Below are 23,207 nucleotides of genomic sequence, written 5' to 3' on the forward strand. Positions count from 1 at the left end.
ATTTGAGAAGTGAAATGCTATTTGAGTGATTGGTTACAGTAAACAGAGCAGATTTTGTAAAAAAAAAGAATGAAACTTTGAATTATAAATTCAGAAACAAATACAAATCCATTTCATATATCGAGAAAAGAACATAACTGAAAGCAACAGTACTAAGGAAGAAGAAGATTCAAAAGGGACTGATAAGCTGAAAGAGATGAGGTTTAGGATCTGAATTCATGCCGATGATGATGATGAGAGGGATGAGACCATAGTGAGTGGCGACTTTGGCTTTCTTCAATGACCAGTTTGTCCAATCCTTGATGACCTCGAACTTGGAAGACACAGACGAGGAGGAGGAGGAAGAAGTTGAAGTTGATCCTCCCTTTGATCCTTTTGTTGTTTTTCCTTTGAATTTTAGCTTCAACGGACCCTTAGCCGCCATTGATTCTGATCTCTATCTCTCTTTGTGTCAGTCAGTACTTTGGGAAGACGAAATGTCGATTTCGCTGGAAGACAAACAAAAACCCTAAGGGTTTAAGGCTAATCCCTTTTTAAAGCATGTATGAAACACTCTACCTCACTCAGAGGTTCTCCTTTTTAATTATTTATATCCAAAATTAATTATTATTCTCTGGCTGGCTGGAAAATAGCTGGCAATTATTAATTCAGGAGGTCATTATAAATATCTTCTTTTTATTTTATTTTATTTTATTTTAATTATTATTTTATATTTGCTTTTAGGTCTCTCAAATCAAAGGTTCTCTCTTCATCTCTGTCTCTTTCTCAGAAATCAGCTGCAGGAGTGAATCGTGAAGCGAGTTTTGGAGGATCTGTTTTGAGGTAATAAAAGCTTTTTTTTTTTTGTTCTGAAAGTTTTTTTCAACCTTAACTCGTTCCTTTGTTTCGTTTATCCTTTTACGTTACTGAATCTGAATCGATCTAGGGTTTTTTTGTTTCTTAGGATTGGATCTAAGGAGTTTGTTGAGAAATGGCTTCGAAACGGATCTTGAAAGAGCTCAAGGATCTTCAGAAGGATCCTCCAACCTCCTGCAGTGCTGGTTTGTACTTCATCTCTTCTTCTCTTTCTCTTTGTTGTTCTAGATCTTATATCTAAAATAAAAAGTGAAATCTTTTTGTGTTTTAATCACTGAGAACATAGTTTCTCTAGAGATCTTGAGTATACCCAGTTGAAATTTGAGTCTCTTTCTTAGAATCGTACATACTTACTGATGGGTGAAGTGACTATAAATCAATAAGATAACTGTTAAAAGTTGAGATTTTTTTTTCTTACTAGAAGCTTCTGGGTACTGATTTTAGATCTATCTTATGATCATAGATTCATAGTTTTGGAGATAGCAATTGAAAATTGATATTTTTTTTTTCCTTAGGATTGAGCTTTTGGTGCATATCATAGATTTCAATCATTTCATCCTGCTTGTTTATCTAAGTATACATTAATGGATATCACAAACTTGTTCCTCGCAATGAGGGTCCGGATCTTCTTTACTGTAACACCGTTTCAGATCAGGATAAATGGACGGTCTTACTTGTTCTTCAGTTTTGAGTAGAAAGCTGTTAAGTCTTTTTGTTAGTTTTATCTATTGTATTTGGGTGTTATACGTGTCTTTTAAATTGTGAAAGTGTAGAATGAATTGGTATTGTTGGTCCCCATAGAGTCAGAGGTTGTTTTAGTAGATTCTCAAACTGCTCATTGCATTCTTCTGCTAGAGAAGTCTCAATAAACTGCTTTCGCATGAGTCTTTCTGTGTTATTGTGTGTATTCCTGTTAATGCCTTATCAAAGCTAAACTTTCTATTTTTTTTTTCTTGTATGAACCATTGTGAATCCTCAAGGCCCTGTTGCGGAAGACATGTTTCATTGGCAAGCTACGATCATGGGTCCGTCCGAGAGTCCTTATTCAGGCGGTGTCTTTCTCGTGACCATTCACTTCCCTCCGGATTATCCCTTCAAACCACCAAAGGTGAATATCATTTTCACCAAATTGACATCATTGAATGGGTTCTAGTGGAATTGAAATGAACCTTTTTCCCTTGCAGGTTGCGTTTAGGACCAAAGTGTTTCATCCTAATGTCAACAGCAACGGGAGCATTTGCCTCGACATCCTGAAAGAACAATGGAGCCCTGCACTCACCATATCAAAGGTGAAAAAAAACACTCGTTTACCAATAGCAATAGAGATATAGATAATGAATCTACTCTGATTTTAATCCGATCTTATTGTGAACTTATAGGTGTTGCTTTCGATCTGTTCATTGTTAACGGACCCAAACCCAGATGATCCTTTGGTTCCTGAGATTGCTCACATGTACAAAACCGACAGAGCCAAGTATGAGTCTACTGCCCGAAGCTGGACTCAGAAGTATGCAATGGGATGAAGTTTGATCCCTGAAGACTCGGTTTTAAGAGAGGGAGAGAGAAAGAGAGAGAGAGGACTTCTTTCACATAGGATCTTCCATGAAATAAGTTAGATTCCTATGCTTGATCTCCTTGTTTCAAACATCTTTGATGCAAACAAAAAAAAAAAAAAAAACACATTTCGTCTCCTCTTTTATCCCTTTGTTTCATTTCTTTGTTTTTCATGCAACTACTAAGAAAAGTATTATGTAAAGCTGGACGAAGTTAAGAAAAAAAAAATGAACTATTTTGAAAGTGTTAACTTTTATATGAACTATACTAAGATAGGTTGAAAGTTTTTGGAAAAGGGTTATGATAAATAAGTTGTTTTTGCATTACACAAACACAATCCACGTTATTACACGAAACCCAAAACTAGCATTTCTATAAATTCCTAAAGCTTATATTAGCTAGCATTACTTTTGGGCTATATTTACATAACAGCTAAATTATGTTCATGTTGCTAAAAGAAGCTAAAACGCCAATGCCATACAATGGGAACCCTTAATTATTCTATAAATACTTAAGAGATCCTCTTAGAAAACAAGACGAATCCCAAACAAACAACAAGACATGATGAAGATCGTAGCATTGTTCCTTATCGCATTCGTCATAGTCTCGGCATCATTCCCTCCTCCAACAGAAGCTACCGCTGCCAGCGGCAGTACTTCCAAGAGGAGTGGAGAAGCATGTGATACAACTCCGAAAAAGTTGAATGCGCTTCAGCTTTGCTTTGACGGTATGTCTCGGGGATTGGAGCTGCCGAACTCATGTTGTGAGACAATGAATGAGACCCAAGACTGCCTGTGTGATGAAATTAAACACCGTGTCACCTTGAATAGAAGTGTCATTAGATCCCATCTCAAATCTTGTGGTGTTCCCGAGCCCAAATACAAAGAGTGCACTATTCCCGAGAGGAGTGGAGAAGCATGTGGTACAACTCCGAAAAAACTGAATGCGCTTCAGCTTTGCTTTGACGGTATGTCTCGGGGATTGGAGCTGCCGAACTCATGTTGTGAGACAATGAAAGAGACCCAAGCATGCATGTGTGATGAAATTAAACACCGTGTCACCCTCAGTAAAAGTGTCATTAGCTCTCAGCTCAAGTCTTGTGGTGTTCCCGAGCCCAAATGTTGAAAATAATAACAATGTGGTGCCAACACCCAACCATATACCGAAGATACGTTGAGTCGTGTCTTTGACTCTCTTTCTTGTTAGGAACATTGTCTTCACCTTTCTCATTTCTCTTGTTTGTAAGAAGAATTAATTAATGATTCCACATATATGTATATTTTTTTAAAAAAACTAAAGAATATAAGGTTGACTTTGATATATATCTACCATTAAAATCTTGTCTTCTTATTACATTACTTTGATTGAGACCACCAACACAATACAGCAAAAACGTTGGAACAAACTACCCATTGAACTTGTGAGATTGAGGAACAAACTACCCATTTTCTCAATGGTTATTTATTGCTTTACGTTCTGAAATTAAAGCAAGACCACTCACCTTTTGATATCCTTCAACTCACGGTACATGAGAGACAAATGATTGGAAGTTTGGACATGTTGTTGCTTAGCGCGCGGAACATGTTGGCTTTTAAATTTTTGGAGAAGACTCATTTATACTTGGTCTACGTAGAAAAATTGTGAAATTGAAAGATACGATTATATCACAAATTTAAATAATAATTTCCGAGTCGTCTAGTTTTTCCAGTTTAATGGAACCATTAAGCGCTGCCTCTACTTATCTTAATAAAATGGGAGGAGCGTGATTATAATTACCTGTGAGGTACTTATATGATCAAGGCACTTTTTGAAGACGTAAAACAGAAAGTATATTTTTTTCTTTTCAATATGGACTTTCACTTTAACATCTTCATCTTTGCTGTATTTTTTTAGAAAAATAATTCTTAATTTACTTTATGAAATGGAACGCGGCAGCATAAGCCTTATATCATATAACAACAGAACATCAATAAATTGTAGATATTGGTTCGAAGTGTTTGGTAATGGGTTGTCATTTGAATTTTTTTTTTGTTTGTTTCAATTGTTAAAATTGAGGTTTGTATGAAATTTAATTTTTCGTTTAATTTATGCATGTCTCATTAATTTTCTTTATATATTTAACCTGATAAGTAGATGTAAAATTTAGTAATTGATTTCTAATCAACCAATTAAAATTTCAAAAATAATTAAAATTATTTTCATATTAAAATAATCTATTACATGGATCCTAATTTAGTATTTCTATAAATTTCTCAAACTCAATGTGGAAAAGCGATTTAGCCTTACATTTAGGCTATATTTAAATAACAATTATTTATGGTCAGGTTTATTAACAAAAACACGTTCATTACGCAATACCATACAATTGGAATCCTTAATTATCTAATATATATATACCTAATCAAGTTCTCAATTTTTATCTTAGGAATAAATCTGAAGTATTAATCTGCTATAGATATATCTAAACAAATAAACTATCCATGAAGACCGTCGCGTTGTTGCTCATCACATTCGTCGTACTCTTTGCATCGTTACCTCTTCCGATAAAAACTATCANTATTAATCTGCTATAGATATATCTAAACAAATAACTATCCATGAAGACCGTCGGGTTGTTGCTTATCATTCGTCGTACTCTTTGCATCGTTACCTCTTCCGACAAAAACTATCCATGCCGGCGGCAGTAGATCCGAGGGGAATGGAAAATCATGTGATAAAAGTAAGATTCAGACGTGCTTGTATTCTCTTGGTAGTGAATTAAAGATTTCAGTTTCATGTTGTGACATTTTGAAAGAGCAGCAATCATGTCTGTGTGATGTAATTAAAACCACCAAGAGCAAAGCCCTTATCTCTCGTCTCGAATCGTGTGGTATTCCTAAACCAAAATGTTGAAGATAACAACAATATGATGCGAACACGGAACAGACTGGTCCGAGATACAAAACCGAACTAATTAAGCGGTTTCTCATTTTTTTTTTAATATGTATATATAACGATTTTGCGTAATTAAATTGCATTCTAGTGTCTAATGTTTACATGAAAACTTTCTCCACATTTCCAACTTAATTCCCTTGTATTTGTAAAGTTATATTCCTATCTGTACATAAGAATCAATGATTTCATTATCATATTTTGTATTGTATATCTATTTGAACAATAAAATAAAAGATACTTTTATTTACCATGATTTTTAATTTCTAAATTATGTTCCTATATGTTATGCTACATGTCTTGTATGATGCTAACAAGTTGTTCTTAAAAAATCACGCACAGCGATGCAACATTCAATAATAAAGGTTATATACATCATATGTAAATAACTAAACAAAATCCGTCGTAGTCTAGCTGGTTAGGATACTCGGCTCTCACCCGAGAGACCCGGGTTCGAGTCCCGGCGACGGAGACATTTTTTTTAAAATTGTTTTCCACTTTCCTATTTTACTATAAAAAAAAACGGATTGTGGTTCAATCTGGTTATGCAAAACCAAGGGTGAGTACCAAAATGGACTATGTTAGTCGTTAGATGTGCCATGATTAGTGTTTATGTCCATCAAAACAAGGATTAGATTCCATCATTTCATCCACGGCCTTCTTTTTTTCATCAGCACAAGCATCCTCCATGTTCATCTGTTCGATTCTTAGTAACAAATCAAAAATTTGATGCGTAGACATGACTAATTAAAGCGGAAAGACTAGGTAACTCAATCAAATCAAATATAATGCACATAAGATGTACATGACAGACAAATAAACATTACTTGTTGGGTTATTATTATTTAACTTGTAAGTTTATTTTTTGATTGCTAAGTGATTAATTTTTTCATTCAAAAAAATAAAAATAAATAAATGGTTAATTTGATGCATTTCGATTGTTTTTGACAAAGGTTTGAATTTGGTGAAAATACACTAATTTGACTTGAAACTGAAGTGGGATACATTGTTCACATGCGAAAGAAGCATATCGGGAGAACCTCCTCAGGCTCAGGGTAAATATAGTTTAAGTTTTAACAGGTTAAGTATAGAATAACCGAAGATAAAGCTCAGATAAAATATTGTCTAACGGCCGGGTTGGTTTGTGTTTTACATAGCTGAAGTTGCAACTGAGCTGCTGCTGGCTGTAACTAACATGGAGAATGATGCTAGTGCTGAGCAAAAAGAGAAGGCCATACATGAATTGATGGAATCGGCCACACGGTTGCTAAATGAGTCTGGCATTGGTGAGGAAGAGATAATGAAGTTCCAGAAAGATGTGACTGATGCCATTTTGGCAATTGAAAAGCTGGGCAAGGAAGACAAAGATGTCTAGACTAAGAAGATTAGACTGGAGTGATGCTGAGGGACTGCTGCGTGATATGATTGAAAGGCGGATCAATCCTAATTTTTTCACTTTCAAAACTTTGATTTCAACGAAGGGAAGTTCTCTGTGTTTGTTATTTTTTATGTGAAACTTCACTGGTTCTTTTGAATTTTGAAACTCAGCCATTATTAACTTATTAGGAATTTTGTTATTTTTTATGTGAAACTTCAGTTAAGTTCTTTCGAATTTTGAGACTCAGCCGCCATTATTATTACCTTATCATTCAGTTTATGTAATTTTATGGTTAGGCTGCTTCAGATTGACGACGCACTAGGTGTTCTCTGAACCAACCATTCCCTCCTTTTGTCTTAACTAGAAGTTGGTTTGATTAAATTTAAACAGGTAATGTTTATACAATTAATCACTTAAATTTAATTTATTAATCATTTAAGCAATAGTCTGTCTAATTTTGGCACACACCCTCCATTAGCTAAATGGTAAATCAAACCGGAACCGGAACCGGAACCGGAACCGATTAGATTTCCTGAGATCAGTTTCAAATCATTTGGTTAGTTCAAATTCGTTCACTTGGGCCTTCTATTTTGGCTGTTCTTTATTTTAAGTCCTAATTTTTGCCTTTATTAAACGGTTTTTTTTTTTTTTTTTTTTTTCAATTAAGTGTGAGAGACTCAGAGTGGTGGTCGTCGGAGGAATCCTAAATGCAGCTGTGATCTTTACTTCCAATTCTGAAAAATCTGCGGGTCTTTTCTTGAGGTATTAAGTTACATGTTTCTTTTTCTTTTGTTATATTCTTGCTTGATTGTACAATTTGTACTTCTTGTGTTGCTGATAAATCTCATTTCTTTTAAGAGAAATTTTAGCTTGCTCTATTAGGGTTCCTTATACTTGTGAGAGAAATCAGGGAAATTATTTCGGTTCTTTCTTGCTTCTACTGTTGGGATGTTGCTAGTACTGATGCTGGGCACGGGACGGGTACCCTTGAATTTTCTCCGACCCTTTACTCGTCCCGACCCTAACGGGTAACAGAAAAAATTTACTCATATTCGACCCTTAAATAACGGGTACCCGGAGAAATGGGTACCCGGTAAAAAATAGTTGATCCTTTACTCGTCCCGACCATTTATTATTACCCGGAAAACGAGTACCCGATAAAAAAATGTTAATAATCGCAATAATAATTTTATCTTTTGAAATCCAAAAAATGAAAAATTCATAAATTTATGCAATATATAGTTCCAAAATTATAAAATTACGAATTTTGAAAATAAAAATAATATATTAATTCAGTTAGGCTAAGTTGAACTTAGGTTTTAACTCTAACTCTATAAATTAATAATAATAATAATACAAAATATTAACGGGTATTTACGGGTCGGATAGCAAAACGGGTAAAGGGCCGAGTAACGGGACGAGTATTGAAAACTAAACTAATACCCTATACTCGTCCCTTACTCACGGTAATATAAATATAATACCCTTTACTCGACCCTAAAGCTGCGGGTACCCTTTTTTTTAGGACGGGTACGAGCCGAGTAACGGGTCGAGTACGGGTAACGGGTATTAGTGCCCAGGCCTAGCTAGTACCCTTTTGTATGTGGCTACTAGGTCTATGTAATTTGGTGAATGTGAAGTTGTGGAGTTAAGATAGAGCTACTTCATTTTCTGTTTTTGGGGAATGTGTTGTATATATGTGTGTGTATATGCATCTATAGTTTTATGTTATACGACTGAAAAATTGAAATGTTGGAGCAGGTGTTGGTGTTGATAAGCCAAATCCATGGGCATTTGATACAACTCAGTTCGATAACATTCTCAAGAAAATTGAAAGTGGTAATGTTTGTTTTTTAACTAATCCCTTTGAAATAAATTGGAAGTAGGTTTTAGTCTTAATTTTGTTCTGTTTGTTATTTGCAGCAAGCAGCACCTACCAAGACTGGCAAGAATGATGATGGTAAAACTACTTCTTAGTAACTTCAGTTATTTCTTTCTTGATTATTGACGTAGTTAGTTTAATCTTTCTAATATTTGTGTTTCTGTGGCATATGATAATAGGTTCGGATGAGGAAGATGAAAAGTGTAGATGGTGCCAAATCTGAGCCTGCCAAGTTGAAGATTGTTGCTAAAGCCACTCGCCAACAAGGAAGGTATAAACGTAAAGAGAAAGGGAAGCTTGTCAATTCTTACTCATCTAAAGATCTTGAAGGAATCCTGGTAAGCTTGCTATCAAATCACTTCTGTCATACTTTTATCCGTTCATGGCCAGGATTCATGTCTATTAGCATTACTCATAATTTCTACGTATTGTTTATTTTTGCATAATTTCAGGATTTTCTCTGCTATGACTATTATGTAAAGATATTGCGTTAGGAAAATAAGACTCTAACTTATGCTAAATTATTTGATTGTTTTCTAGGTTAAGCGAACTATGGATATTGAAATTATATCTGAGGATAAACATGCTACTGTTAAAAGGTGATAGATTGTACCCAAATCATTGAGCTGATAATGTATGGATCTTTTGGGCTGAACAGAAGAACCTTCTTCGGACTGGTGGGGAAATAAATTCGGGTTTGTCTCAGGCGGTCTTCTTGGGGCCAAGTCAGGAAAAAAGAAATTAAAGGCTAGCGAGAGAAAAATGTTTAGTGAGAATGATCAAGAGAATCTTTACAACATGGTTCAGGTATGTTTTGTTTGTCTCCGTCCACTCTTCTGTCCAAGCTGTTTGTGGAATATAGGTTGGCATCTAACATCTTGATGCCGTGAAAATGTCATGTAGGATAAAGCTACGGCTGGAAAACAAGGACTGGGTATCAAAGACCGGCCAAAGAAAATAGCCGATGTTCGTTACGAAGGGAAGAAAACATCTTTTGATAACAGTGATGATAATGATGACGAAGAAGAAGAAGAAGATGAAGAAGAAGAAGAAGAGAGTGTAGAAGATGAGGACAAAGTTTCTGTTATCGAAAAATCTCTTCCTGTGAAAAGGAAGCACGATGAAATTGTTGAACCCAAATTCAAGTTAAAGAACCTCTGGAAGCAAATTCTTAAAAAGGTTTGTTGTCAATTTACTTTAAACAGTCACTTCTATAACATCCCAGTATCCCACTCATGACCTATATGTATATGTGCAAAAACATTTGTCAGGATGCTGGTAGTGGTGGATCAATGAAGCTCAAACAGCTAAAGTCTCTGATCGATGAACAAGCACCATCAGTTCTTTCAAAGTTCTCTTCAAGAAAAGATGCTATTGCCTACTTGAAGCTTAAGGTAAAATACAAATCTTAGCTTATCTTTTAGACAACCCTGAGGCTCGTAAATGGTTAGACCAATTCCCTCAAAATCTGTGGGCTCTGGTTCATGACAATGGTCGGAGATATGGAATCATGGAGATAAATACAAAGGCTTTGTTTGCAGTTTGTAAAGCATTTGAGCTGGCTGATCATGTAGTGACAGGTTCAGTGCTGCTTCTATTTGATGAGCTGAGATCCTTTTTTGAGTCTTTTAGTTTTAGCCGTAGTTCTCTTAACTGCGGCGATGTGTACACCGAACCTGTCATGGACAAGCTTGAAGAATTCAGGATGTTTCGTTACTTACAATTACACTGTAATGCCGGTAGACAATAATGCGTTTCAGGTCACAACACCGTTACAAAAGGATGAATGGATTGTTCAGCTGAGCGATTGCACCTGCTCGTGTGGCGAGTTTCAACGTTGCAAGTTCCCTTGTTTACATGCTCTAGCCGTCTGCAAGAAGATGAAGTTCAACCCTTTGCAGTATGTGGACGACTGCTACACTCTTCAACGGTTAAACAGAACTTACGCCTCCAATTTTTCTGATGTTCCGGAAATATCAGCGTGGCCAGAAGCTTCTGGAGTTCCGAGATTGCTTCCTCCTGTCATTCCGCCGCCACAGGAGCCATCGCCACCACTACAAATAACGTGTCGTCAGGTACCAAACGCAAAACTACTCGCCGCGCTACTAAGAAGAAGAGCTGAAAGATGGATTTGAGTTGACCCGAGCAGGGCATTTTGTTGGATTATTAAGTAGTATCTTTTGACTTTTGAGAAGTAGGAGTCATCCGGTTCATGTTGTATAACGTAGATATAATGTGTTGCTACTTTTTTTACATGTCCAGTCCAGTTATCTACTTCTTCTTCTCCTTCTTTACGAACTCTTTCTCTGAGGTCTAACTTCTTTGACAAAGTTTTTATCCAAATTCAAGAAATCGAATAGTAAATAAATCAAACTTTTGTTCTTGTAGCCCAAGTAAAAAATATGGATGTTTTCCATTATATATAGGGAAAACCCCAAGCGACAGGCGGTACGCACCCTATATATACAGCAGTATACAGCCAATAATAGCAGCATTGACGGAACTCACCCAAACGCGAGAATCTGCCGCTTGATAATGACTCTGTTTCAATCTTCGGATCTTCAAGGTTCTTACACCAAGACGTACCCCAAGAAAGGATGTCCAGGGCTGATGCTTTTTCCGAAAAAAGGAGGTTGTGCGCTGTACAACACGGAAGAAGGCAAGATCGAAAGGTACCTGGGAGACTTCCCCGGGCATCGATTCCTTGCAAACTCGGGTAATTGGTTCTTGGTGTTAGATTCTGAATCCAATTTATATATCATAGATGTGTTTAGCCAAAAAAGGATCTCTCTTCCGTCTCTAGAGTCGATTAGGTCAAGTACTAGTAGTATTGTCAATCGTGTTGTGGGAGATACAAGAAGATTTGTGTGGAAAGATAGTGAGCGTGTCTTCGAAGACCTGAGTTCTGATCTTGTGAGGGGCCTTTTGTGGGTAGACGAGAGTGGCAAAGAGTTTGTTGTGGTGTGGTTCTTTGACCTCCCTGGCCACGCTTATATATGCTTTTGCAAGCAAGGGGATACTCATTACACTGACATTCCTCTATTTCACCGAGACTCCCACTGGTTGGATGGCTTATCTGAAATGGTACTACAGGGTTACCGTCTATACATCACTACAAATCGTCGTTATGTTCGGGTCCTAGATCTATCTGGACAGGAGCAAGGTTTCTACAAGGACATCACCGATGGTACACCATTCCCAATGCTTTCTCGTCATGAATCATGGGACTCTAGCATTGCGGTTACTACATCAGGGGAGGTTTTGTTGGTTGAGAGTGATCCATGCAATAGGACCTTCTTCCGCCTCTACAAGAAGAATCTTAACATGGAAAACCCAGATGCCTCCAGCCACACGGTTCTTGAGGTAGATTCTCTTGGTGGTGAGGCTCTGTTTCTTGACTTGGGTTTCACTGTTCCTGCTAACGCTTCCCTTGGTATCGAACCAGACTCCATCTATTTTACCCGTCACTACCGTCCCTGCCATTGCACTCGTCGTGACCTTGACATCTGTGTGTACAATCTTGCTAACAAGACCATCAAACGCGTTCCTCTTGGCGACATGGATCTCATGGATGCTCGCTGGTTTCTCCGTGGTTCTACTTGAAATTTCCACACTGTCTGTTCTATTTGTCCTTTCTGTTTGGTTGCCGTTGAATAATATTATTATGATATTGTCTGACTTGCTTCCCACTGTTGAGTTAACATAGGATCTTGCTGGACATTTAAAATTTTCGCTCTGTTGTTATTTATTTTCACTTTTGTTTCTTTTAAAACCAAGCTTTCGGAAGTCATTTACATCAGAGTTGAGAGGAACAAAACGTCTATTAAGAGAGAATGAGAAGATAACTAGTGCTTGAATCATAGTTTCACAAAAAGTCCTATGCGCTCATATTGCCAACTACTATTAGTTTGGTTTTCTCAAGTTGTTAGCTTCGTCTCCATTCCCACTTTTTACATGCGCTACTAAGAAGAAGAGCTGAAAAATGGATTAATTGAGTCGAACCGAGCCAGGCACTTTTGTGGATTACATAAACTGGTTAGTGTGATTTTGTAGTATCTTTTGACTATTGAGAAGTAGTATTAATCCAATTCAGGTTGTATCTTGCTGCTCTTTTATGTATTGCTGCTTCTACGTCGGAATTGTAATCGCACCATCTACTTCTTCTTCTTCTTCTTTACTAACTCTTTCCCAATTGCTCATTTAGACGTCTACAATTCTTTTATCTGCGAGGAGGCTTAATGTGGACGAAATCATCCAAATTGAAGAAATCGAATAGAAAACAAAAGTTTGATGTATAAATTTTTTTTTAAAAACAAGAAAAAATATTTTTGACCAAAAAAAAAACAAGAAAAAAATATTAATAAATCATTGGGACATGAACTTTAGGCGGGAATCTTGAACTTTTGTTTGAACGGACTAAACTCTAATGGGCTTTCTTCTTTCGGCCCAATTGTACTTTTATTTTTCTACTGTACTTTTTTGAAATGCTATATTCGTGAGCTGAGTTTTTGTTTGTCTGAAAAATCAAAGCTTTTGGTCTTCATCGGCGTCACATCACCGGAAGAAACGGTGAAATTACTGAGTTTTCTGAGAAATCCAAGCTTTCCCATTTCGAAAAATTCTTCCTTTTTTATTTTCCAGGTGCGACTTTACAAGTCTTAGCTTGAGTATCAGTGTTTAGGGTTCATGTTTTCTGAATGGGTTTATCTGCTTCTATCTATCCATAAAATGCTTTAGCCTTCCTTTTAGATATTGTGTTTTGGGTTTTGTATGTTACGAGTTTAGGCCTGAAAAAGTTTACATTTTTCTTTGAATTCACTGCAGGACTGTTGTGCTCATGGCGATGGAAACCTTGAGAGAAAAGGTTACGGTGTTGTGTTACACGAATGGTTCTATTAAGTATGGTCCTGATGGCGTATACTATGAAGGATCTACTCCTAAGAAGATCAGAGTTAGGGTTAAGACTGAGTTAAGCACATTGTTGAATGCCCTTTATCCAATTTTCGGATTAGATAAGCAGAGATCAAAGATTGAAATCTTTGGTAGGTTACCTGTCGTTGTTTCACCACATCTCTCTATGTATGCACACTTTCCTGTGGTGAACGACTCTAGTTTAGAGACTATGCTTGAGGTTCCAAGCAATCATCCTTCTATTAAAGATGCGGAGTTGTATTTGGAAGTTAAATCGACATCTAATGGAGTTTATGATCCTGCTGCTTGTTCATCTCCATTGGAGAGTCCGGTTAGTTCCTTGAAAAGACAGAGGACCCAACAACCGCAAGTAGCTACTGGTTCTGTGACACATCCTCCATCTGTTAAATTAGAGAGGGATAATGGGTTATAGGTTCAGGGATTGGCAGATGCTGCCTTTAGAAACGGTAGCACTCATCATGCAGATGAAGATAGAGAAATGACGGAAGCAAACTCAAGTTTGGATGGGGTGGAGCAGGTTGTTAATTTGACAGCAAATAATGTGTCAGATTTAGAGGCATCGGTGAATGCGTGCTTAGATAAAGGTGTCGAGTCAAGTGCTTCAAATCCGTGGTCTCTGTCCAGTTTGTGGGTTGATGATCATGAATTGCGTGTAGGGTTGTGTTTTAAAGACAGAGATGAGTTGAAGAAGACAGTGGACTGGTGCTCCATAAGAGGGCGGCAAAAGTGTGTAGTAAGAGAGACCGAGAAGGACGCATTTACCTTTGAGTGCATCAGATGGAAATGCAAGTGGTCGCTTTGCGCAGCTAGAATGGCAGAGCACGGACTTGTAGAGATAACCAAGTTTACTGGTCCACATACTTGTTGTCCTATAAGGCCAGATAATTTTGACCTGGAATTTGCAGCAGAGGAGATTGAATGTCTGATCAGGGTACAACCCACACTAACAATTGCAGAGTTGAAAAATTGGTGGTTTGGAAAATTTGGCGACATGCTTGAAACTTCAGAAATGCAAGAAGCAAAACAAGAAGTGATCAAAAAGGTATATGGAGACTGGGATCAGAGTTTCAGAGTATTACCCAAATTAATGGCTGCGTTTCACTTATCTAATGGGCTACTTGTGGACTGGCAATACGATCTTTTTCCAAATCCTGAATTTGCATCCTTTCGTGGTGTGTTTTGGGCGTTTCCACAGTCCATTGAAGGTTTTCGACACTGTAGACCTCTGATCATAGTGGACACTAAAGACTTGAACGGTAAGTACCCTATGAAGTTGATGATTGCCTCAGGAATGGAAGCTGATGATGGCTGTTTCCCGCTTGCATTTGCGGTTACCACAGAATTGTCTTCAGATAGTTGGCGTTGGTTTCTTACTGAAATCAGAGAGAAGGTGACACAAAGGAAAGACATTTGCCTCATCTCTAGTCCCCACCCGGACATACTCGCTGTTATTAACGAACCTGGGTCCCGTTGGCAAGAACCCTGGGCTTATCACAGGTTTTGTCTGGATTATTTCTGCTCCCGATTCCATGATGTTTTTCAAGATGACTACCTGAAGAGCCTTGTGGAAGAGGCTGGATCCACGAATCAGGAGGAAGAATTTGATTCCTACATGAAGGACATTGAAAAGAAGAACTTAGAAGCTCGCAAATGGTTAGACCAATTCCCTCAAAGTCAGTGGGCTCTGGCTCATGACAGTGGGAGAAGATACAGAGTCATGACGATCGAGACAGAAAATGTGTTTGCAATTTGCGAAAGCTTTCAGTCTCTTGGTCTGCCAGTGACAGCAACCGTACTGCTTCTGTTTGATGAGATGAGATTATTTTTCAAGACGGGTCTTTGTGATAGCAGTGGTAGGGTTAACCGCGGAGAAATGTACACCAAACCTGTCATGGACAAGCTCGAAGAGTTAATGACAGATTCCATCACTCACGTTATAATGCCGTTAGAGAAAGGTGCTTTTCAGGTGACAGAGCCACTTCAGAATGATGAATGGATCGTTCGGCTGAATGAATGCACCTGCACATGTGGGAAGTTTCAATCAAATAAGTTTCCGTGTCTGCACGTTCTAGCAGTCTGCGAGAAGCTGAAAATCAACCCTTTGCAGTATGTAGACAACTGTTACACTCTTGACCGATTATACAAAACTTATGCTGCCACATTCTCTCCTGTTCCGGAAGTATCAGCTTGGCCAGAAGCTTCTGGAGTTCCAACTTTGTTTCCACCTGTCATTCTGCCGCCACCTAACAATTCAGGTAAGTCCTCCTCATACTAAGAAGACGAAAATCTGAACCATTTAGATGGATTTGGTACCATACTGAGTCAATCCTAAAGAGGTTTTTGCATGGATTTTGCTAACTGATGGGTTATTACGTAGTATCTTTTGAATTTGGGGCCTTTCGGTAAGTATGATTAAACCGGTTTTGGTTATACATCGTAGTGTCTTAACAAAGACATTTGTGTTGCTGCTTTTGTTTGTGAAAATCAACGAGAGTTTTTGCATTTTACGGTGCCCTGAGCTAACAGTCGAATCATTCTGAAATTGATTTGAAAGTCTTAATAAACACAGAATCATGAATGAAAACTGAACTAAAATCGGTATTACCTTTACTAGTTAGCATTGTATTGTTTCTAATTTCAATATTAAGTTAGTAGTTACCAAAGGCAAAGATAAGTTCAATACAAAAGATAGCTTTAGAATTATAGTGTCTTTATATTTTGATTTATCTTTATTTTATCTTTTGATGATGTTTCTGACGCCATTTGTTTCTCTGTGTTGGTTGATCTAGTAAATGACAAAACCAAGGAGCCTCCTAGTGATGAAGACTTGAGAAATGCAGTTGTTGATATCTTGAAAGTGGTGGACTTTAAAACGGTAAGGATTCAAACCACAAAAAAATTATGTGCCTCAGAAGATATAATTGATATCTAATAAATTTAACAATAGCTTTTTTATTTCCTGACAGACGGCGTTCGCTGACATCCTCAAGCGACTAGGTATGATGAGTTAAGATCAGATTGTCTTATTTTCTTCACTGTTGATGGATGTTGTCTCTGTAACTTTGTGTTGTGTTATTACAGCTGAGAAGTTCGAAACCGACCTTACCCCACAAAAGTTATCTATAAAGGAGATGATCCAAAATGAGCTCCAAACCAAGCAGATGAGGAGTGGAGCAAGTAAGTAAGAAGAAAAAAGGGACTACCATGAGTTCCTTAGGATTCATTCATGCCCACTTTCGATTTGTGTTTGTTTTTTTTGATCTAGTAAGAAGAGCTGAAAGTTAGAGAACTAGAGTTAGTAGGAATCAAAACCAGATCATGTTTAACTGCGTTGGTGCTTTTGTTTGTGAAACTTCCAGAATGGTTCTTTTGAATTTAGGAGTCAGCTATTATTAGTAATGGTCCATTAACTTATCTTTCAGTTCTCTGAACCATTCAAAAGAGACAACTATGGAACCATCTGTTCTGTTGTATACAAATTTTATCCCACGGCAAAGAGGAAGGAATTGGTTCACAATAGCCAATGTCATTAGCAATAAATTTATTAATTGGCTAAATAAATGCTAAACCGAACCGGAATAGTATTTGAACCAGTTAGATTTCTTGAAATCAATTGTTTAATCATTTGGTTTAAAATTCGGTTCAAGTCTGATGACTTGGGACTTCTTATTTAGACTCAAGGGCGAGAGTGGTCGTGTCTACTCATCGTCCCCTGTGATTATTATATACTAATAAATGCTGCGATTTTTACTTCCATTTCTGAAAATTTGAAGCTTTCCTTGTGACATCAAAGTCGAAATCTCCGGGTTTTTTCTTCATCAGGTATTTACCTTTTTTTTAAGAGAGAAATATTGAAGTTTTGCTTCTCTTAGGGTTCCTTACACTTATAGAATCAGAGACAAGGGTTTGCATCCCCAAAGTTTACATTTTTACTTTGAATTCCTTGCAGGTTTGTTGTCCTCATGGCTGAAATAGATGTTCCAGTGTTCTGTTTGTGGAACGGTTGCATCAAGGACAGCTCTAGTGGCATATACTATGATGGATCCAATGTTGAAAAAATCACTGTTAAGCGAAAGGCCAAGTTTAATGAATTGCTGGATCGTCTGTATCAAGTTACTCGGTTAGATAGAAGTAGGTCAAGGTTTGATGTCATCGGTAGATATCCTTTAACTGTTCAACAGTTTAGGGTTAAGTATGTACGTCTTCCAGTGGTGGACGACACTAGTTTGGAGACTATGCTTGAGGTTCCAACCAAACATCCTTGTTTTCAAAGTATTAACCTGTTTTTGGAAGTGAAATCGACATCCGATGGAGTTATTGTTCCTGCTGCTTGTTCTTCCAAAAGACAAAAGACTGATGGTAATGATAAGTTAGAGAGGGAGAAGGATAGAAACTCAGAATCATATAAGGTGGTGAACGTTGTTGATTTGACAGGAAATAGCATCACTTCCAGTTCTGGTGTTTCAAAGCCGTGTATGTCTAGTTTGTGGGTTGACGGTCATGACTTGCGAGTTGGATTGTGCTTCAAAGATGGTGGTGATCTGAAGAAGGCAGTGAACTGGTGTTCTCTAAACGGGCAGCAAAAGTGTTTAATACGAGAGACTGCAAAAGATGAGTATATCTTTGAGTGCATCAGATGGAAATGCAAGTGGTCACTTGGAGCCGCTAGAATGGAAAAACATGGACTTGTCGAAATAATCAAGTATACTGGTCCACATACTTGTCAACCCATTTATCCAGAAGATTTCAAATCAGAGTTTGAAACCTATGAGATTGAACGGACAGTAAGGGATAAGCCCACACAAACAGTTGCAGAGTTGAAGAAGTGGTGGAAAGAGAAAATTGGTTATGAGCTTGAAACTTCAGATGTGCGAGCTGCAAAAGAGAAAGCTATCAAAAGAGTTTTTGGAGATTGGGATCAAAGTTTTGAAGATTTTCCCAAGTTAATGTCTGCCTTTCATTCATCTAATGGACTACTCGTGGATTGGAAGTACAATCTTTATCCTAACCCCAAGTTTGCATCCTTCTGTGGTGTGTTTTGGTCCTTTCAACAGTCTATAACGGGGTTTCAACACTGTAGACATCTGATCGTAGTAGACACCAAAATCTTGAACGGTGAGTACCAATTGAACTTGATCATTGCCTCGGGGGTTGATGCAGCCAACAAATTTTTTCCTCTTGCATTTGCGGTTACTAAAGAATTGTCCACTGATATTTGGCGTTGGTTTCTCACTGGAATCAGAGAGAAGGTTACACAAAGGAAAGGCCTTTGCCTCATCTCCAGTCCTAACCCCGAAATACTTGCTGTTATAAACGAACCAGGGTCTCTGTGGCAAGAACCTTGGGCTTATCACAGGTTCTGTCTGAATCATTTGTGCTCCCAATTCTCTCTTGTTTTTCCAAGCTTCTACCTAAAGATGCTCATGAGGCAGGCTGGATCCACGACTCAGAAGGATGAGTTTGTTTCCTACATGAAGAGAATCGAAGAAGTCAACCCAGAAGCTCGGAAATGGTTAGACCAAATCCCTCAATATCAGTGGGCTCTGGTTCATGACAATGGTCGGAGATATGGAATCATGGCGATAAATACAAAAGCTTTGTTTGCAGTTTGTAAAGCATTTGAGCTGGCTGATCATGTAGTGACAGGTTCAGTGCTGCTTTTATTTGATGAGCTGAGATCCTCTTTTGACAAGTCTTTTAATTGTAGCCGTAGTTCTCTTAACTGCGGCGATGTGTACACCAAACCTGTCATGGACAAGCTTGAAGAATTCAGGACGTTTTTCGTTACTTACAATTACGTTATAATGCCCGTAGACAATAATGCGTTTCAGGTCACAACACCGTTACAAAAGGATGAATGGATTGTTAAGCTGAGCGACTGCACCTGCTCGTGTGGCGAGTTTCAACGTTGCAAGTTCCCTTGTTTACATGCTCTAGCCGTCTGCAAGAAGATGAAGTTCAACCCTTTGCAGTATGTGGATGACTGCTACACTCTTCAACGGTTAAACAGAACTTACGCCGCCACTTTTTGTGATGTTCCGGAAATATCAGCGTGGCCAGAAGCTTCTGAAGTTCCGAGATTGCTTCCTCCTTACATTCCACCGTCACCGCCATACAAATAACGTATCTGGTACTAAGAAGAAGATGGATTTGAGTCGAACCGAGGCAGGCATTTTGGTGAACTATGGTTACTGATTAGTTATTATTATGAGAAGTAGTGTTTGCTCATTTGCTGCTTCTGTAAGTGAAACTTTTTTCCGGTTTGTTCATTAGAACTTTTGGTGATCCCCTGGACCGATATGAAAACCATATGCTAAACCGGATCTGAAACTTAATCTCACCTGTTTTCTTCTTCTTTGCATACCAGTTTTCAAGAAATATTAAAATCACTGTGAAAAATTTAAGTTAAATTTATGGTATGTTTTGGAACGGACTCAAACATATTAACGGGCTTTCTTCTTACGGCCCAATTGTATTTTATTTTTGTCATATTTTTTTTTGAAAAGCTATATTTATGAAGCGGTAGTTCAGACTTCAGACTGGTTGTCTTCTTCATCGGTGACTGTGACCAAAGAACCGGAGAAATCGTTTGAGAAATGTGAAATTACTTCCATTTTCTGAAAGATCCAAGCTTTACTCTGCGACACCCAATTCGAAGATTCCCGTTTTTTTCATTTTCAGGTGCTTAATTTCTTACAAGTCTTGGTTTTTGAGTATCTCTGTTTAGGGTTTATGTTTTTTTTTTTTTAATGGGGTTTATCTGCTTCTGTAGCTAAAAAAGCTTTCTCTTTTTAGAGCTGGATAGTATCGTTGATATGGAGTTTTCTAGTCTTAGCTTGAGAATCACTGTAACTGTTTAGGGTTTATGTTTTCTCCTGAATGGGTTTATCTGCTTCTATCCCTAAAAAGCTTTAGCCTTTCCCTTTAGTTAGATATGGGTTTATCTGGGTTATGAGTTTAGGCTTAAAAAGTTTACATTTTTCTTTGATTTTTATTGCAGGCTTACTGGTTGTGCTTATGGCTGTGGAAACATTCAGAGAAAAGGTTACGGTTTTGTGTCACTTGAATGGTTCGATTAAGTATGGTGCTGATGGAGTATACTATGGAGGATCCGTTCTCAACAAGATCACAGTTATGCGAAAGACTGCGTTAAGCACATTGTTGGATAGGCTTTATCAGATTTTTTGGATTAGATAAGCAGAAATCAGAGTTCAAAATCTTTGGTAGGTACCCTGTAGTTGTTTCACCGGATGTGTTTACCTATGCACATCTTCCCTTGGTGAAGGACACTATTTTGGAGACTATGCTTGAGGTTCCAACCAACCATCCTTCTATACAGATTGTGGAATTCTATTTGGAAGCTAAACCAACTTCTGATGATGTTAAGGATCCTGCTCTTTGTTCATCGCCATTGGAATATCCTGCTAGTTCTTTGAAAAGACAGAGGACACAACAAGAAATGGCGGATACAAATTTAGGCTCAGATGGCTGCTTGGTTAAAGTTTTCAATTCTGGTGTTTTAAAACCGTGTCTTCTGCCTAGACTGTGGGTTGATGATGATCATGACTTGCATTTAGGATTGTGTTTTAAGGATAGAGATGAGCTGAAGAAGGCAGTGGACTGGTGGTCCATTAAAAGGCGGCGAAGGTGTAAAGTCAGAGAGACCGAGAAGGACATGTATACATTTGAGTGCGTAAGATGGAAATGCAAGTGGTCTTTACAGGCAGCTAGAATGGAAAAACACGGGCTTGTTAAGATTACCAGAAATACTGCCCCACATACTTGTAGTCCTGAAGCTTTTGAAGATGAGTTTGTAGAAGATGAGATTGAACGTGTGGTAAGGGTACAACCCACGCTCTCAACTGCAGAGTTGAAGAACTGGTGGAAAGAGAAAAATGGCTATAAGCTTAGAACCGCAGAGATGACGACAGCAAGAAAGAAAGCTATCAAAAGAGTGTTTGGAGATGAGGATCAGAGTTTCAGAGCCATGCCGAAGTTAATGTCTGTGTTACACTCTTCTAATGGGCTGTGTGTGGACTGGCAATATGATCGTTTTCCTAACCCTGAATTTGCATCTTTCCGTGGCGTGTTTTGGGCGTTTTCACAGTCCATTAAAGGGTTTCAACATTGTAGACCTCTGATCGTAGTGGATTCGAAAGACTTGAACGGGAAGTATCCTATGAAATTAATGATTGCCTCGGGGGTAGATGCAGCCAACAATTTCTTTCCTCTTGCATTTGCGGTTACTAAAGAATTGTCCATTGATAGTTGGCGTTGGTTTCTCACTGGAATCAGAGAGAAGGTTACACAAAGGAAAGGCCTTTGCCTCATCTCCAGTCCCCACCCTGACATACTTGCTGTTATTAACGAACCCGGGTCTTTGTGGCAAGAACCCTGGGCTTATCACAGGTTCTGTCTGGATCAGCTGTGCCATCAATTTTATGACGTTTTTGGAGACAACTACCTGGAGGTTCTTGTGGAGAAGGCTGGATCCACGAGTCAGAAGGATGATTTTGATTCCTACATGAAGGACATGGAAAAGAAGAACCCAGAAGCTCGGAGGTGGTTAGACCAAACCCCTCCACATCAGTGGGCTCTTGCTCATGACAGTGGTCTGAGATACGGAATCATGGAGATAGATCCGGAAGATGTGTTTTCAGTTTGTACAGACTTTCTGAATTATACAACAGGGGATGTGATGCTTCTGTTTGATGAGTTGAGATCTTTGTTTGATAAGTGTCTTAGTTCTAGCTGTTTCTCTCTTAACCGCGGCGATGTGTACACCAAACCTGTCATGGACAAGCTTGAAGAGTTCATGACAGGTTCCGTTAGTTATGTAATTGCACCGTTAGAGAGAGATGCATTTCAGGTCTCAAAACATTCAGAAAAGGAGGAATGGATTGTTCAGTTGAATGACTCAACTTGCACATGCGGGGAGTTCCAATCGGAAAAGTTCCCATGTCCGCACGCTCTAGCAGTCTGTGAGAAGCTCAAAATCAACCCTTTGCAGTATGTAGACGACTGTTACTCTGTTGAACGATATCACAAAACTTACGCTGCTCCATTTTATCCTGTTCCGGAAGTTTCAACTTGGCCCGAAGCTTCTGGAGTTCCAACATTGTTTCCTCCTTGTCCGCCCAACTCATCAGGTAAGGCCTCACACATGACTAGTAAAGAAGAAGAGCTGGAAGATAGATGCATTTGAGAGTCAAACCGATCCCAGCATTTTGGTGGATTAGTGATGATACGAGTATCCCATTATGTTGCTGCTTTTTTTTTTGTATATGAAAATTAATCCGGTTTGTTCATGAGAACTTTTGGTGGATCCCCTGAACCAATATTAAAACCAAGCTAAACCGAATCGAAAACTTAATCGTACCATCTTCTTCTGCTTGTTTCTTTACGATCTCTTTGCCAATCTGATTATTATATTACTCTTGCACTCGCATCCGTTCTCTAACAAAGTTTTGTATCTGCAATGAGGCATTATTGTGGAATAAAACCATCCTGTAGAAACGTATCGTATCCAAAGTTCTTTTCTAAGTTTAATGCATCATTTTTCATACACTATCTTAGGACAAGGAGAAATATCAAAAATCAGTGTGGGACATGAAAGTTAAATTTAAGCGGGGGAAACTATATATATATATATGTTTTGCTAGACTCAAAACATTA

General features: G+C 38.1%; 7 protein-coding genes, 1 non-coding gene and 1 pseudogene across 11 annotated transcripts; 8 read left to right on the forward strand and 1 right to left on the reverse strand.

Annotated features, from left to right (window-relative positions):
- On the reverse strand, positions 100–507 carry LOC109126528 (mitochondrial import receptor subunit TOM7-2-like). Its single transcript, XM_019230176.1, has one exon. The coding sequence runs from the start codon at positions 422–424 to the stop codon at positions 170–172; it is 255 nt and encodes an 84-aa protein (XP_019085721.1). The 5' UTR covers positions 425–507; the 3' UTR covers positions 100–169.
- Positions 709–2,652, forward strand: LOC104714783 (ubiquitin-conjugating enzyme E2 28). 3 transcript variants are annotated; one of them, XM_010432239.2, is made up of 5 exons: positions 709–822; positions 944–1,040; positions 1,836–1,963; positions 2,040–2,144; positions 2,235–2,644. In XM_010432239.2, exons 2-5 carry the CDS (start codon positions 971–973, stop codon positions 2,376–2,378), a joined length of 447 nt encoding a protein of 148 aa, XP_010430541.1. In that variant the 5' UTR covers positions 709–822; positions 944–970; the 3' UTR covers positions 2,379–2,644. The 3 variants fall into 3 exon arrangements, with proteins under 3 accessions (XP_010430541.1, XP_010430542.1, XP_019085245.1); XM_010432240.2 differs by having other exon boundaries at positions 712–822; positions 926–1,040; positions 2,235–2,652; XM_019229700.1 differs by having other exon boundaries at positions 712–822; positions 957–1,040; positions 2,235–2,652.
- Positions 5,007–5,590, forward strand: LOC104714784 (non-specific lipid-transfer protein 2). The gene is given in 3 exon segments (XM_010432243.2): positions 5,007–5,032; positions 5,034–5,298; positions 5,300–5,590. Coding segments are annotated over 3 exon segments (354 nt in total). The 3' UTR covers positions 5,363–5,590.
- Positions 5,740–5,812, forward strand: TRNAE-CUC. The gene has a single exon. It is a non-coding gene; the product is annotated as a tRNA-Glu (tRNA).
- On the forward strand, positions 9,184–10,735 carry LOC104716090 (annotated as a pseudogene).
- Positions 11,136–12,203, forward strand: LOC104716091 (F-box protein At5g25290-like). Its single transcript, XM_010433433.1, has one exon. The coding sequence runs from the start codon at positions 11,136–11,138 to the stop codon at positions 12,201–12,203; it is 1,068 nt and encodes a 355-aa protein (XP_010431735.1).
- LOC104714786 lies at positions 13,140–16,927 on the forward strand. Of its 2 annotated transcripts, none has more exons than XM_010432245.2 (5): positions 13,140–13,241; positions 13,425–15,787; positions 16,322–16,407; positions 16,499–16,529; positions 16,614–16,927. In XM_010432245.2, the coding sequence occupies exons 2-5, from the start codon at positions 14,011–14,013 to the stop codon at positions 16,715–16,717; spliced, it is 1,998 nt and encodes a 665-aa protein (XP_010430547.1). In that variant the 5' UTR covers positions 13,140–13,241; positions 13,425–14,010; the 3' UTR covers positions 16,718–16,927. The 2 variants fall into 2 exon arrangements, with proteins under 2 accessions (XP_010430547.1, XP_019085845.1); XM_019230300.1 differs by having other exon boundaries at positions 13,153–13,169.
- Positions 17,030–19,826, forward strand: LOC104714785. The gene is made up of 2 exons (XM_010432244.2): positions 17,030–17,354; positions 17,482–19,826. The coding sequence occupies exon 2, from the start codon at positions 17,495–17,497 to the stop codon at positions 19,652–19,654; it is 2,160 nt and encodes a 719-aa protein (XP_010430546.1). The 5' UTR covers positions 17,030–17,354; positions 17,482–17,494; the 3' UTR covers positions 19,655–19,826.
- LOC104714787 lies at positions 20,072–22,887 on the forward strand. Its single transcript, XM_010432246.2, has 2 exons — positions 20,072–20,213; positions 20,533–22,887. The coding sequence occupies exon 2, from the start codon at positions 20,836–20,838 to the stop codon at positions 22,735–22,737; it is 1,902 nt and encodes a 633-aa protein (XP_010430548.1). The 5' UTR covers positions 20,072–20,213; positions 20,533–20,835; the 3' UTR covers positions 22,738–22,887.

This window comes from Camelina sativa, chromosome 9 (assembly GCF_000633955.1).
Source record: "Camelina sativa cultivar DH55 chromosome 9, Cs, whole genome shotgun sequence".
Taxonomy (NCBI): domain Eukaryota; kingdom Viridiplantae; phylum Streptophyta; class Magnoliopsida; order Brassicales; family Brassicaceae; genus Camelina; species Camelina sativa.

Excerpts from the sequence above, each read along its gene's own strand:
- LOC109126528 (XM_019230176.1), bottom strand. The coding sequence starts at position 424 with ATGGCGGCTAAGGGTCCGTTGAAGCTAAAATTCAAAGGAAAAACAACA.
- LOC104714783 (XM_010432239.2), top strand. The coding sequence starts at position 971 with ATGGCTTCGAAACGGATCTTGAAAGAGCTCAAGGATCTTCAGAAGGAT. Across the intron at positions 1,041-1,835 it reads TCCAACCTCCTGCAGTGCTG|GCCCTGTTGCGGAAGACATG; the intron begins GTTTGTACTTCA and ends TGAATCCTCAAG. Across the intron at positions 2,145-2,234 it reads CTGCACTCACCATATCAAAG|GTGTTGCTTTCGATCTGTTC; the intron begins GTGAAAAAAAAC and ends GTGAACTTATAG.
- LOC104716091 (XM_010433433.1), top strand. The coding sequence starts at position 11,136 with ATGACTCTGTTTCAATCTTCGGATCTTCAAGGTTCTTACACCAAGACG.
- LOC104714786 (XM_010432245.2), top strand. The coding sequence starts at position 14,011 with ATGACGGAAGCAAACTCAAGTTTGGATGGGGTGGAGCAGGTTGTTAAT. Across the intron at positions 16,408-16,498 it reads AAGTGGTGGACTTTAAAACG|ACGGCGTTCGCTGACATCCT; the intron begins GTAAGGATTCAA and ends ATTTCCTGACAG. Across the intron at positions 16,530-16,613 it reads TGACATCCTCAAGCGACTAG|CTGAGAAGTTCGAAACCGAC; the intron begins GTATGATGAGTT and ends GTGTTATTACAG.
- LOC104714785 (XM_010432244.2), top strand. The coding sequence starts at position 17,495 with ATGGCTGAAATAGATGTTCCAGTGTTCTGTTTGTGGAACGGTTGCATC.
- LOC104714787 (XM_010432246.2), top strand. The coding sequence starts at position 20,836 with ATGCTTGAGGTTCCAACCAACCATCCTTCTATACAGATTGTGGAATTC.